The 14,113-nt window shown below is 35.1% G+C and overlaps 1 protein-coding gene across 1 annotated transcript in view; it reads left to right on the top strand.

The window, feature by feature from the left end:
* LOC149782883 (BBSome complex member BBS4-like) overlaps positions 1-14,113 on the top strand; it is a 64,539-nt gene that overhangs the window by 5,091 nt on the left and 45,335 nt on the right. Inside the window, exons 3-5 of the mRNA XM_089934428.1 lie at positions 472-615; positions 6,887-6,998; positions 9,906-9,978. Coding sequence (XP_089790554.1) covers positions 472-615; positions 6,887-6,998; positions 9,906-9,978 — 329 coding nt within the window. The remainder of the gene's footprint in view (positions 1-471; positions 616-6,886; positions 6,999-9,905; positions 9,979-14,113) is intronic.

Below are 14,113 nucleotides of genomic sequence, written 5' to 3'. Positions count from 1 at the left end.
GTTACTTATGTAGGTAAGAAGGAAGATTTCCATACCATTGTTCATTTGTATACACCTTACAGCAAGTTAACAGTCTTATGCATTAGACTTATAAAGATTCAATTGAAAGGTTATAAAACAAAACATGGTTTAAACTTTGACTTCGGAAGCTACAGTAGTTCAGTGACTGGGTGCTGGACTAACATCTGAAATGGTGCAGGGTTAAATCCTGCCATTATATTAGCTGAGGTTAGCTACTGTGGTGTGTTCCTGGGTAAGGCACATTACTCCAGTTGTCTGAGTACTAAATAACCTATTTGTGTGTCTGTGACATAAAGCAACAAAAGAAACCAAATGTTAAACTATCTTTTCCTCATTTATGCATTACTTTTACTTGTTACTTTTGCTTTTTTTACTGCTGCAATGATAAGTATAGAAATTAAAAGACAAATTTTTAAGAAAATTAAATGTACATCATGATTCTTTTTTCAGCACCTGAAATTCCAATATTTGAGAGACGTAACTGGTTGATTCATCTTCACTATGTGAGAAAGGAGTTTGAAGCTTGTAAAGCCCTAATAAGGGAGCAGTTAGGGGAGAGTGGTGGCATGTGTGAATATGCTGTATATGTGCAAGGTAACAATGTTACAAGTACCTTAGTTGGCAGTGTTACAAGTATCTTAGTTGGCAGTGTTACAAGTATCATAGCTGGCAGTGTTACAAGTATCACAGTTGGCCATGTTACAAATATCCAAACTAACAATGTTAATAAGTATCCAAGGTAACACTGTTACAAGTAACCTGGTTGCGAGTTACAGTTTGCAAGTTATCAAATTTACATATATCCAAAGTACAGTTTGAAACAAAGTTCAAGTATCAGTAACACTTAAATCAAATAAATAAAGACAAAGGTGAAAAAAATGTAAGGATACTGATATAACTTCCACCATCCTATCCATTGATCTGTCCAAAACCTTATCTCCACTTAACTGCTGGGTAGAAATTCATAAAAGCTAGTAGCTTGATTTTCCATGTGGTTAATATTTATGAGAAATTGGGTATTATGTATGGCTTCTGTGGAGTGTCTGGCAACAGAGACAAAATGTCAGATGTATTTCAAATTTAGATTGCAGCAACATTTTAGAATAATTTTCAACAAACTATAATAACAGGGAGACACAATTTGGATGGCAAATATACCATGTGTATGTCACTGGTTTGATGGTAAATAGAGAAATATCGACAGACCATGGTCATGTGTGTCAGAGGTGGGAAGGTGAGTAGAGGGTTACAAACATACCAAGGTCATGTTTGTCATTGGTGGGAAGGTAAGTAGAGAATTACAGACAGACCATGGTCTTATTGGTGGAAAGGTAAGTAGAAGGTTACAAACAGACCATGGTCATGTACGTGTTTGTGTCATGGGTGAAAAGGTAAGTAGAGAGTTACAAACAGATCATGGCCATAAATGCACTAGAGATGGGAAGGTACACAGAGGATTCCAAACAGACCATGGTCATGTGGGGGTCAGAGGTGGGAAGGTAGTATAGGGTTACAAACAGACCATGTGTGTGCCAGAGGTGGGTAGGTAATTAGATGGTTACAGATGCATCTGTTCATAATACATGTACCTGTAGGCATTTTATCTGAAGCCGTTTGAATTGCATTTGTTTGAACTAAATCTCAGACCTTGTGCAGTTTCTCCACCTTTTACTGCTTTGTCAAGTTAGATCAATAGTTCAAAAAGATACATAAATGAAGCAGCAATTTGGAAGTTTTAGAAAGTTTTAGAAGAGTTTTTATAAAATTTATATTTCCTGTTATATTATCACATGTCAAGTATTTTGTCAGTACTTTAGTTCATGGGATTTGGAAGCAGTCCTGTTGTTTCCACTGCACTTGTATTTTACATATGGTTTGCAAAATGACAACCAGATTCTGTATCAAATACGTGATTTATGTCTCATGTCTGTTGTCATTTTACACAAGATCATATCCTATCCTATCCTGTCTGCGACAAATAGATTGAAATAAATTATAACACGAGGCTTACATGAAGAAGACATCTTGACCTTTTTTTCAGCAGCATTTTAAACAGGTATTGCTCCATTTCACTTGGAACTTTTCCCTTCAATTTCACTGAATAACATTTGATGGACCTAATCGATTGAAACCAATGTGCTATGAGGTTTTACATTAAGGACAACTAGGTCAGGTTTTTGTATAAGGTTTGTTTTGCCACATTTTTGGAGTTGTGGATTCTGTTTGACTTAATTGTGTATCATTATTAGCAATCTTACCAGCTGTGTTTCGTTTGCTAATAATTTGTCCCAAGTACTTGTTTAAAAAAAATTCATTTTTATTTTTTGTTTTAATTCTACTACTCAGGTTGGCATTGTGAACTTTTATATTAAAACATCAGTGGTTGTTTTAATTCTTAATTTGACTTAACCTGGAAAGGATGAGTTCTTGCTGTTTTAATTAGTGTTGATTTAGTCTATGCAAATACGTCACACTTTTACATAATACATGTGCTTACATATAAGTTTTTTCTTGCAGTGGTGTCAGTACAGAGTGTGGTAGGTGTGGGACACTCACCTAAGCTGCCTAGCATGTATGGACTGTTAAAGGACAGATGGATGTCCCATTTGCATTCTATGAGGTCTCAGAATGCAGACATACATACAAAGGAAGGAATAAAGTGCCTTCATCTTCCTGATCAGAATTTTAAAGGTTTTCCTTCTTTGACTCCCTGTGATCTGAGAGGATGATTACTAAATGTCCCTTTACAGATGTTGAGTGCTCTCCTTAATCAAGGAGATAAGCTTGTGGAGAAAGCCTTCACTTGAGGGGCCCAGAGTGGCCAAGTGGTCTAAAGAGCTCTCCGTCATGGATCACTGCCATCTCATCTCTGTCCGTGTGGGTTCGAGTCTCAGGCTTGGCCAATATGGATATGTGAGAAAGCTTGCCGGTAGCTTCTTGTGGGTCGGTTGTTCTTTCCGGGGTTTTCCCAGGTTCTTCCTCCACCATTAATACTGGCCGCCATGTATAGCCTATCTTGTACTGAAAATGGTCTTAAACCCTATAACAACAACAACCTTCACTTGAGAGAGGGGCAGCACCCTTTTCCATTCAGTAGGACTGAGAGTGATTGCCCCACTTCCTTGGTGATGGAGGAGGAGCACTCTCAATTAGCCCACAGCTTAGTGTTGGCTGAGATTGAGTCACACACCCCTCTGTGTGGGTGGAGCAGCACCTGACCAGTCATTGACTGGTCACCAGCATATTTATAACCATTCACTGGTAATTGGAGCCTCTTTGGTATAAGGAGATGGATCTGTTTGAGACCCCCCCACACCATCTGTAAGATATCATTGAATCTCACTTTAAATTATGAATCAGTGTACAGATGCTAGTCTTCAGAGGGGGGGTCATATTGGAAAATATCCCCCCCCCCCTTTACTGCATTGAAGTGATTGGTCCTTCTGCTGCATGCAACCATAGTCATCAGTGCCTTGGTCCCATGGTAGGGAGGGAGTTGCTGCAGTCCATGGACCATCATCTTTTTAATCTGAATTGGGGTCAAAAAGGAGTTGAGGACAGACCTTCTAATTCCAAATATCCCAAGAGGATTAAGAGTCACTCACACACCCAATGAGTCATCCACTAGGGACAGTAAGAACTTCCACTGCTCGGCTCATTTTGATTGTCCCTTTCTGGACCTAACAATCTTCTTGTGATCCAGAGTGGCCAAATCATCTAAAGCTCATCTCTGTCCACGCAAGTTCTAGTCTCAGTTTGAGCAACATGGTGTGTGAGAAAGCTTGCCAATAGCTTCCCATGGGTTGATGGTTCTTTCTGGGGTCTTCCTGGGTTCTTCCACTAAATATGCTAGCTGCCATGTATAGCCTATCATGTGATGAAAAATAGCTTTAGACCCCATAAAACTAAAAATCTACAATCTTCTTGACATGACCAGCCCACAGCATTACCCAAGATGAGGAACCTTCCATCACAGCTTAGGGATTGTCTCTTTCACAACAACCAGCAGATTCTCCACCTTAATTCTTTATTCATCTCAAATAATCTCTCTGCCAGTACAAGTTTTCAAGGAAAGTAGTAAGGTGCATCATTCAGTCCAGGAGACCATCTGCATCCAAAGTCTGTGATACCAAGTGGAGAATCTACTTCAGTCACTGCAGTATGAAATTTTTTAATTCTAGCTGTCTGTTTATAAGTGCAGTAGCTAATTTTCTTTTCATTTTCGATGAGAGACTTTACTCAGTTTCTCTTATCAAGGGCTATATGGCAGCCCTATCCAACCCATTCCAGTTTTTGAAGGACCTTACCAATGAATCAGGCAGACAAATATCAGACCTGGTTATATATTCCGAGCTGCTGACACTATTTGAAGCCACCTTTCAATTGAGCACAAACAGCAACCATGGTATTTCATATAGCGATGATGTGGGAGAATATGATTTGTGAGGATATGGTTTCCTTCCAGACAAAAGCAGCAACAAAAAACATTTCCACCTTTAAAATCAGGCCAGCTTTGTGTGGAACTTAGTTTGAACTAGATCCGGTGAATACAATGAACATCTTTTATGCAGAATTTGAGAATATTCTGGAAATCAACAGTTTGAGAGCAGTGATCCTAGATTATTAGAAAGAAACAATGGAACATGAAAAACCTATGGAGACAGGTGATAAGGATGTTTTCTACCCACAACAACAAGAACAGCCATGAACCACATGTGAAGAAGATAAAAATACAGTTATAATTTCAAGATGGCTAGAACAAGAAGAATATTTGTCTCCTGTTTTGCTCATTGGCTGAAAAACCTACAGGCCTAACCATGGAACATTGTTATAGGTATCCAACCAGTCATTCTGGTTGGATGCAACAAGACCAGTGTTTGGTGATGAGTTCAGAAGACAAGTTGAAGAGTGTCTGAAAGAGGCATGGACTTTCATCTCAGAAGAGATTTTGAGAAAGTGGTATAAAGACTGGTGTAAACACTTCTTACCTCCACTAATTTGTCTGGAAATGAAATGCATTGAATCTTTGTTGCAACAGAATACAGACACTACCAGTTCATCAACTATCTTAACATAATTTTTCAAGAAAATTTGTGAACTGATGACTTACAACCTGTGAAAATAAGAAAAGAAAAAAGAAAAAAATGGATACCTGGGAATTTCATTACCTTCAGACTCACAGGTCATATGCAGCTTCTTGGAATCCTGTTGTGTGTGCTAAAGATGAACTTCCACATTGAACACTTAAAGATATTCAAGCTTGTGTCATCAACTCCGATGACAATCATCACCCAGGAACCCGTTGGGTAGATGTCTATTTTCCCAATGACCATATGTGTTTAACGTTTTCCTTCATGTCCACATACTGAACTTAAACTTTGGTGTGGTGTGTTTGTATGTTTGTGTGATTTCATCGACCTTCTTTTCATCATACCCTTTTCATCAGATAGAATGTGTGGGATTTTTAGACACTACACAAGGTGTTTTAGATGGCATTATGGGGCATTATATAGTAATAAAAAGTAGGTGTTTGATCTTACTCAAAATGTAGGTGTTGGAGAGTACTCAAAAAGTGGGTATTGTATGGTATGGTGCATGTTTGGATATCAATCAAAAAGCACTCAGTATTATAGGGGGTGTGTTGAACATAATCAAAAAGTGGTTGGTGGATTAAAGGTTTTTGTGGATTGTATCTAAATATTGTAACATTACCATTCTCAGTTGTTCCCATACACTTTCGACTCTTTGTCCCTACCAAAATTGTGACCATATAAACCTTTTGGGCTCTAGAAACATTTTAACCCTTTAAACATTTTTTTGACCCCATATCACCTCCCACAGTGGACAAACGTATGTGATAGTGACTTTTTCCTGCTCTAGCAAATATGTTACGGTTTTGCTTTTAGCTTCACTATTCTGAAACAGTTTAGTCAGACATGAAATTTGATGGGTGTATTCATCTTAGATGGTACTATTCATCAAGTGCAAAACTAGGTCACAATGACCTGCTTTTAAGTTTCTCATGATTATGTCAAGTAGATGCAATTAGCCCAGATTTTCTGCCATTTGTATGTGCAGTCATACAACGTAATTGATTTATTTATTAATCATGGAGGGTGTTAGATGCAATTAGCCCAGGTTTTCTGCCATTTGTATGTGCAGTCATAAAACTTAATTGATTTATTAATCATGGAGGATACTTCTTACCACAAGCATTATAGGCTTTGCTTACCTACTTTCATGTTCGTGGTTAGAGCGTCCGCCTCGGATGCGGGAGGTCGTGGGTTCGATCCCCGGCTGAGTCATACCAAAGACTTACAAAAATGGTACTAACAGCTCCCTCGCTTGGCGCTCAGCATTAAGAGGTTAGTGTTAGGACTGGTCAGCCCGGTGTCAGGATAATGTGACTGGGTGGGACATCATGCTACATGTCTGCGGCATGATGCCCCAGTGCTAGACATCACTATAAACTGCCACATTGCAGACATCGTAGCGATATGACTGAAAAATTGTTAAAGCTACGTTAAAAATCCAAATCACATCACATCACACTTTCATGTTCTAGTAATTATGTTAAGTTTTTGTATTTAGCTCACTTTTTCTGACAATATTTTATGTACAGCCAAGAAACTTGATGGGTAATTTTCTTAGAGGGACCACTCATCATGGAAAAAGTATGTCACAGTGACCTGATAGGTGTATTTTTATTATGACTATTATTCACCTCACTGACCTACTGTTAAGGTTTGAAGGACTGAGGTTTTTGCTCTAGTGACATTGTATTATGCCACAGTTGAGAGGCAGGACAACATTCTTTAGAATTCTTGTTTCACCTATTTTTACATAGTTCAATGTATATTTTCAGCTCAGATCCTGAGACAGGAGGGCAAGATTCAGGAATCTCTGGAGCTGTTCCAGACCTGTGCCCTCCTAAACCCTAACAGCCCTGACAATCTGAAACAGGTGGCCAGGTCCCTGTATGTATCCACATCGAAACTTGACTTAAATTATTATTTTTTTATTATTCATTATTCACATGCACTAGTGGAGGATATTACTATACCCTCCATTTGTCTGTCCATCAATCCATCCATTTGTCTGCACATCCCTTGCCACATCTCCACCTAAACCACTGTTTAGATATTCATGATATGTCATAGATATGTATCCCCATGGGTTTAAAAATTCTTGAAACATCATAGCTATGTATCCATGTGGGTTTAGAAATTCATGAAACTATAAAACACGTAGAGTAAAACTGGACAACTGGACTTTGGGCACTCTAGATGTTGTGAACACCTTTGGTTATTTCAAATCTGTTGGTCAACAGGCACATTAGAAAACATGGAGAAATAAAGTAACCACAATGATCAATGAAGCAAAGTACAAAACATGGAGAAATATAGTAACCAAAATGGTCAATCAAGCAAAGTACAAAACATGGAGAAATATAGTAACCAAAATGGTCAATCAGGCACATTACAAAACATGGAGAAATATAGTAACCAAAATGATCAGTCAGGCAAGGAAGAATTACTATCAGTTGGCCTTACAAAATAATTGCATTAAGAATTCTATGTTGAAAGTTTTTACAAAGTAGGTGCAGGTATGTGTGCCACAGAGTCATCCAGAATCCAACAACTTAGCCAGAAAAGTCAGATGATTGACTGTTGAAATAGCAAATATATTCAAAGAATTTGTTGTCAGCATAACATCCAGAATAAAGGAACCCATTGTCAATTATAATCACAATGAACTAAGAAATTTCTGTTCAGAGAAAATTCCACCTGACACAAAATTTGTTGTCTTAAGATGAAAAGGTTTTGAAATTTGTGCAAACTATTGCAACAAAGAAATCATCTTGTCTAAAAGATTTTAGACCACAGGGCTGCTGCAGATATAATAGATAAAGAAATCTTTAAGAAAAGTTTTCTACTCAGGATCACTAATTTGGAACAGAATCCCAACAGAAATTAGAGAAAATACAAACATAAATGCATTTAATTATAATCTAATTCAATGGATGAAATGGAACCTGTTTAATTTGACAAAATACATTACAACTTAAAGTATGAATTCACTAACCTTCCACTTTGTTGTCTATTTTTGTACTGTACATACACAATGTACCTAGTCAGAGCATGTTCATTTAAAATTTTCTGCTTATTATGTCCATATATAAATGTAGCTCATTATCAGTGGTGTGTGTGTGTGTGTGTGACTATCTACATCAACATGGAATGTAAATATGCATATGATAGAGAGGCACAAAGAGGATTAGTTCCATGCAACTAATTGTATCACCCTCTTTAAATAAATTAAAGTGATTATTATTATTATTTATTATTATTATTATTATTATCAATCCCCTTGGTTTTAGAAATTCCTGAACATCATAGCTATATATCCACTTGGGTTAGATATTCCTGAAACATCATAGCTATGCATCACCTTCAGTTTAGATATTCCTGAAACATCATAGCGGTGTATCCCATTTGGTTTAGATATTCCTGAAACATCGTATCATACCTATATATTACCTTGGGTTTAGATATTCCTGAAACATCATAGCGGTGTATCCCATTTGGTTTAGATATTCCTGAAACATTGTGTCATACCTATATATTACCTTGGATTTAGATAGTCCTGAAACATCATAGTTATGTACTTGTATCACCTTGTTGAGATATTCCTGATTCCACGATCATTTACTCTTTGCCTAATATGATGGCATGATCATTTACTCTTTTGCCTAATATGATGCCACGATCATTTACTCTTCGCCTGATATGATGCCATGATCATTTCTTTGCCTATTCTGATGCCATGATCATTTACTCTTTGCCTATTATGATGCCATGATCATTTACTCTTTGCCCAATATGATGCCATGATCATTTACTCTTTGCCAAATATGATGCCATGATCATTTACTCTTTGCCTAATATGATGCCATGATCATTTACTCTTTGCCTAATATGATGCCATGATCATTTATTATTTGCCTAATATGATGCCATGATCATTTACTCTTTGCCTAATATGATGCCATGATCATTTATTCTTTGCCTAAGATGATGCCATGATCATCATTTACTCTTTGCCTAATATGATGCCATGATCATTTATTCTTTGCCTAATATGATGCCATGATCATTTACTCTTTGCCTAATATGATGCCATAATCATTTACTCTTTGCCTAAGATGATGCCATGATCATCATTTACTCTTTGCCTAATATGATGCCATGATCATTTACTCCTTGCCTAATATGATGCCATGATCATTTACTCTTTGCCTAATAAGATGCCATGGTGTCATTTATGACATTAAGACTTGTGAACTGTAATTACAGATGTATAATATTTTATTGCAGAAAGTTTTTGCAGACATACAATTTGGTAATTTTTTTCAAAAATGGGAATCCAGTTTTAGTCACTTTTAAATTTACTCCTTGCAGATATAGAGAGGATATAATAATAAAGTTTCTAAAGTTTGACAGGATCTGTTTTTGTTATCTCACCCTGTGACTGCTAAATTGCTGAAACTTTTTAATGGGAAAAAATTGCTGTTATACAATATTCTAAAATACTAAATGGGTCATTGACGTAACTAATACATTAGTCAGTTGTTAAAATTGTTTTTTTCTACTGTTTTATTCTTAAATTATGGCTCTAGAATCAGCTTACTGTAAAGTCTCCAGTTTGAGTTAATGTCTGTGGTTGAGTATTGCCATTCAGTTACTGCAGCATGTATGTGTTTTATGACGTGATAGTGAAGAATTTTCCAAGTTTCTATGTTTCTTCTTAATTTGGGAATTAAGTTACTGATTATTCTTAATGTGTTGTATGATTGTTTTTCACTGCTTAGATGCTTTTTCCAGATTCTTGCTAGCAAGACACAAGGCAGCCATTGATGTTTACAATGAAGCTGCCAGACTTAATGCTCATGACTGGGTATGTATGTTCTAAGTAGTTTAGAATCAAGCACAAAACTTCAAATAAATCATACTGCAGATAAATTTCAAATCAAGTATTCATGAAGCCGACTTCAAGATCTTTAACTTTTTTTTCCTCAGGAATTATTTCAACAATTCAGGTCAAGGTTTAAATTAAGCACAACTTCTCATTACCAGCTACCTTTGTAGGGGATGAACACTCTCTGAGAATCCATTTGCCTATTAAGGCAAGTGCTACAAAGATTTACTGGCTCAGATAAACTCATTCAACCAGCTTTTATAGAAATATAAAAGTTGACAATGTAGATCTAAATTTGCTCATATGATAGTTTGTTTTCCTGAGCATATTTCATGACCCTTCTAACACAAGTTGCAAGTAATTACAAACTGAGACCAGTCATCTCTCTATCTAGCAAGTGATTATTAGTAATAAAGAGTGAGAGTGAAGTGCTTGTATGAATTTGATGAAAACGAATAGGAAAGAACTTATAGTAGAAAGCATGGGCTTTCAGTGAATAAAATTGGCAATATTCTTGACAGAACATCACTTTCATCAAAGAGAAACACTGATCATTGTGTGGATGCTTTACAGATTTGAACGTCATGAAAATTTGGCAACATAAAATAACCCAGATATAGTATACATCCAACAGCAGCAGTCTTTGACATATTATTGAATTTCTGGATCAGCCATTCAAAGAATAATCGCTGATGTAGTAAACATTGCATTTCTGGATCAGCCGTTCAAGGAATGAGAGCTAATTTAGTAAATATTACATTTCTGGATCAGTCATTCAAAGAATGAGAGCTAATGTAGTAAACATTACATTTCTGGATCAGTCATTCAAAGAATGAGAGCTAATGTAGTAAACATTACATTTCTGGATCAGCCATTCAAAGAATGAGAGCTAATGTAGTAAACATTGCATTTCTGGATCAGCCATTCAAAGAATGAGAGCTAATGTAGTAAACAATGGCATGTCTGTATTTCTTTCACTTTTCCTCCCGGTTGTACGGGTTTTGGTAGAAATATTATTTATTATCATTATATAAATATTGTTTATTATCATTATAAAAATATTGTTTATTATCATTATATAAATATTGTTATTATCACTATATATTGTTTATTATCATTATATAAATATTGTTTAGTATCATTATATAAACATTGTTTATTATCATTATATAAATATTGTTATTATCACTATATATTGTTTATATCATTATATAAATATTGTTTATTATCATTATATAAATATTGTTTATTATCATCATACACATATTGTTTATTATCATTATATAAATGTTCAACCCAATGCTATTAGATTTTTAATTGAGTTCAGATTTTAGGGTCATAAAATATAACACAGTAAGATTAATGTTTTAGGGCAAATTTTCATTTATACCTTTATGATGATTATTTTCATTACATTGTAAAGTCATTCATTTTATTTACTGTAATTAGACATAATAGTGTTTACAGGGAATCTGTTGAAGATTTGCAGAGAGGTTAGGATCAGGTAGAGGTCATAAACTAAGACATGGTTAAAATTTTCAAGCCAATTTTGACCTAATTGTATGATATGGGAATTTTTTATCTATAGTCATGGAACTTGATACACAAAAATAATTTGAGAATTATTACACAGTCATTTGAGAATTATTACAGTCATTTGAGAATTATTACACAATCATTTTAAAAGAACATGACCTGTATACCAGGCTTGTATGATTTTTGTTTACTTTATATCATTGTAAAATTTGGTTTAATATTTATTAAAATCTACAGTTATGATGTTTATTCTGTGTATGTCTTTCTTATAAATAGTATTAATGTTGATAGGGAATCTTGTGATACTTAACGTTGGTGGTATGGTCTGGATGAGATCAAAATCTAGGATAAAGTTCATTTTTGGGCAAACTTCTATTTAACACTACTGTATCCTGGGGTTGTTAAACTGCATACATCTAAGCATGTGGAATTATAGTCTGCAATACCATAATTAGGTCACTTAATGTTTTATCTTTTAGTGATTTTGTATATTTTTTTAAAAAAATATAATTTTCTTTGATTTTTTTTTCCGACATTAAAACCAGATATATATCATCATATTTTACACGAAAAAAACATGATATGTTAATGAATGGCAAATAAAATGTGGAAAATATTCCATCATAAATTTTTTACATTTTCTTTTTAAATATGTAATAAAGAAGATTATTGGTGAAATAATTTTCCTATATTTATCCTTCCTTTATTTCATATGTGAAAAATATATCCTTGTATTTTCACATGTGAAAAATATATCCTTGTATTTTCACATGTGAAAATGAAAGATTTCCCATCATGTCATGCAGTTTCATGATTGTTTGTGCCTTCAAAAGTTATTGCAACATATATGAGTATTTTTAACGTGGGGCTATAAATAGAAACAGCATTATCTTTTGAGCATGAAATTTATTTTTGCCAAAGATATTTTACTAGCCACAGTTTGCTTCTCTACAAAGTTATGTCCCCTATGCTGCCTTGTCAACAGTGTTGAAAACCTAGTGTGCAGAGTCACTCAGTCAGACCTGCCTTGTGGGCAGATAGAGTAAAATAGTTTATGAAATATCAGAAATATAATTTATTGCTTCAAGATAGGTAATCTCATATCTACTGTTCTCTTAAATCACTAATGTCTTTATGGTCAACCTATGAATTTGATTGAAACTGCAAATTGGTGTGGGTAAGTGCTGATGAATGTGTTTAATTTTTTAAGCTTTTATTTTGGAGTAAGTTTGGTATGTAATATTGATAACATTTGATTTTCCTGAATAAATACTTGATATATTTCATCATATGGTACAAATTACTACTCCGGTGGCCTAGTGTTTAGAGCATCTGCCCCACATGCAGGGGTCGAGGATTCAAACCCTGGCCGAGTCATACCAAAGACTTATAAAAAATGGTACCAACAGCTGCCTCACTAGGTGCTCAGCATTAAGAGGTTAGTGTTAGGACTGGTCTGCCTGGTGTCAGGATAATGTGACTGGGTGGGACATCATGCTGCATGTCTGTGGCATGATGCCCCAGTGCTAGACATGACTGTAAACTGCCACACTGCAGACATCATAATGATATGAATGGAAAATTGTTAAGCTATGTTAAAAATCTAAATCACACACACACACATACAAAAACAACAATGTATTGTAAATTGTGTTTTTGCCACTCATTAGGTCATCATGGTGTTGTGTACCACATGATGAAAATATATCCAGTATTAAGGTAGAAAAATATATATGGGCACATACAAACTAATTGAACTCCATAGACTGTTATTCACTGAGTATTATTTTATGCACATTTTTTTCTCCATTAACTTTACATTATCAGAATCGTTCAATATTACCCGATACTGAACTTGCACGACAATACACATATTACATTCACGTGCATAAAGGAACTACTTTCTATTGTAAACAACAATAGATGCAGACGCCAGCACTTTTGATTTATAAACAAATCATGTACACTCGCGTAGGAGGTGCTTTAAGTTGTGGTTGTTTAAATTTGTTTCTGAATAAACTAAAACAGATGTTTTGTGGACTGCCACATATCAGCTGCTTTGGCACATTCTGCATTAAATTTGTTGATACAGTGTTTCGGATTTAGGCTAGCTACAGTATACAACAGACACAAGAAAGGGTCCTTACAAATAACATACAAGTGGCAAGTCATATACTGTCTTCTTTATCTGGTGATAAGAATGGCAAAACAATATACTTACAGTTTTACATCCTGAATTTCCTCAAAATGTACTTTCTTAGTTCTGCAAATCCAAATTACATGAGCCATGTCATAGGTTTTCAATCTTGATTACACATTTCGAAATTGTATTGTAATTTCAATGATAAGTCCAATTACATCCTCCTTACTGCACTCAGAATGAATAATTAAATTCCATAGCATCTCTTTGATAATTGCACTTGAAAGACTTCATATTTTTCCCACATTATGATTTCAGACATTCAGTGACAAACAGAAACACATTTGCAGATGTCAACACGCTTCTTCCTCACTTCTTCAATCAGATGTAATTTATGTGGAATTGTCATATATAAATTCAGTCAATAATCAAAAAAAT

The sequence above is a fragment of the Sinohyriopsis cumingii genome, chromosome 15 (genome assembly GCF_028554795.1).
Source record: "Sinohyriopsis cumingii isolate HCF-2022 chromosome 15, ASM2855479v2, whole genome shotgun sequence".
Classification (NCBI taxonomy): Eukaryota; Metazoa; Mollusca; class Bivalvia; order Unionida; family Unionidae; genus Sinohyriopsis; species Sinohyriopsis cumingii.
Note: the sequence above shows the minus strand (reverse complement) of the source record. Positions and strands in the feature narration are given on the sequence as shown.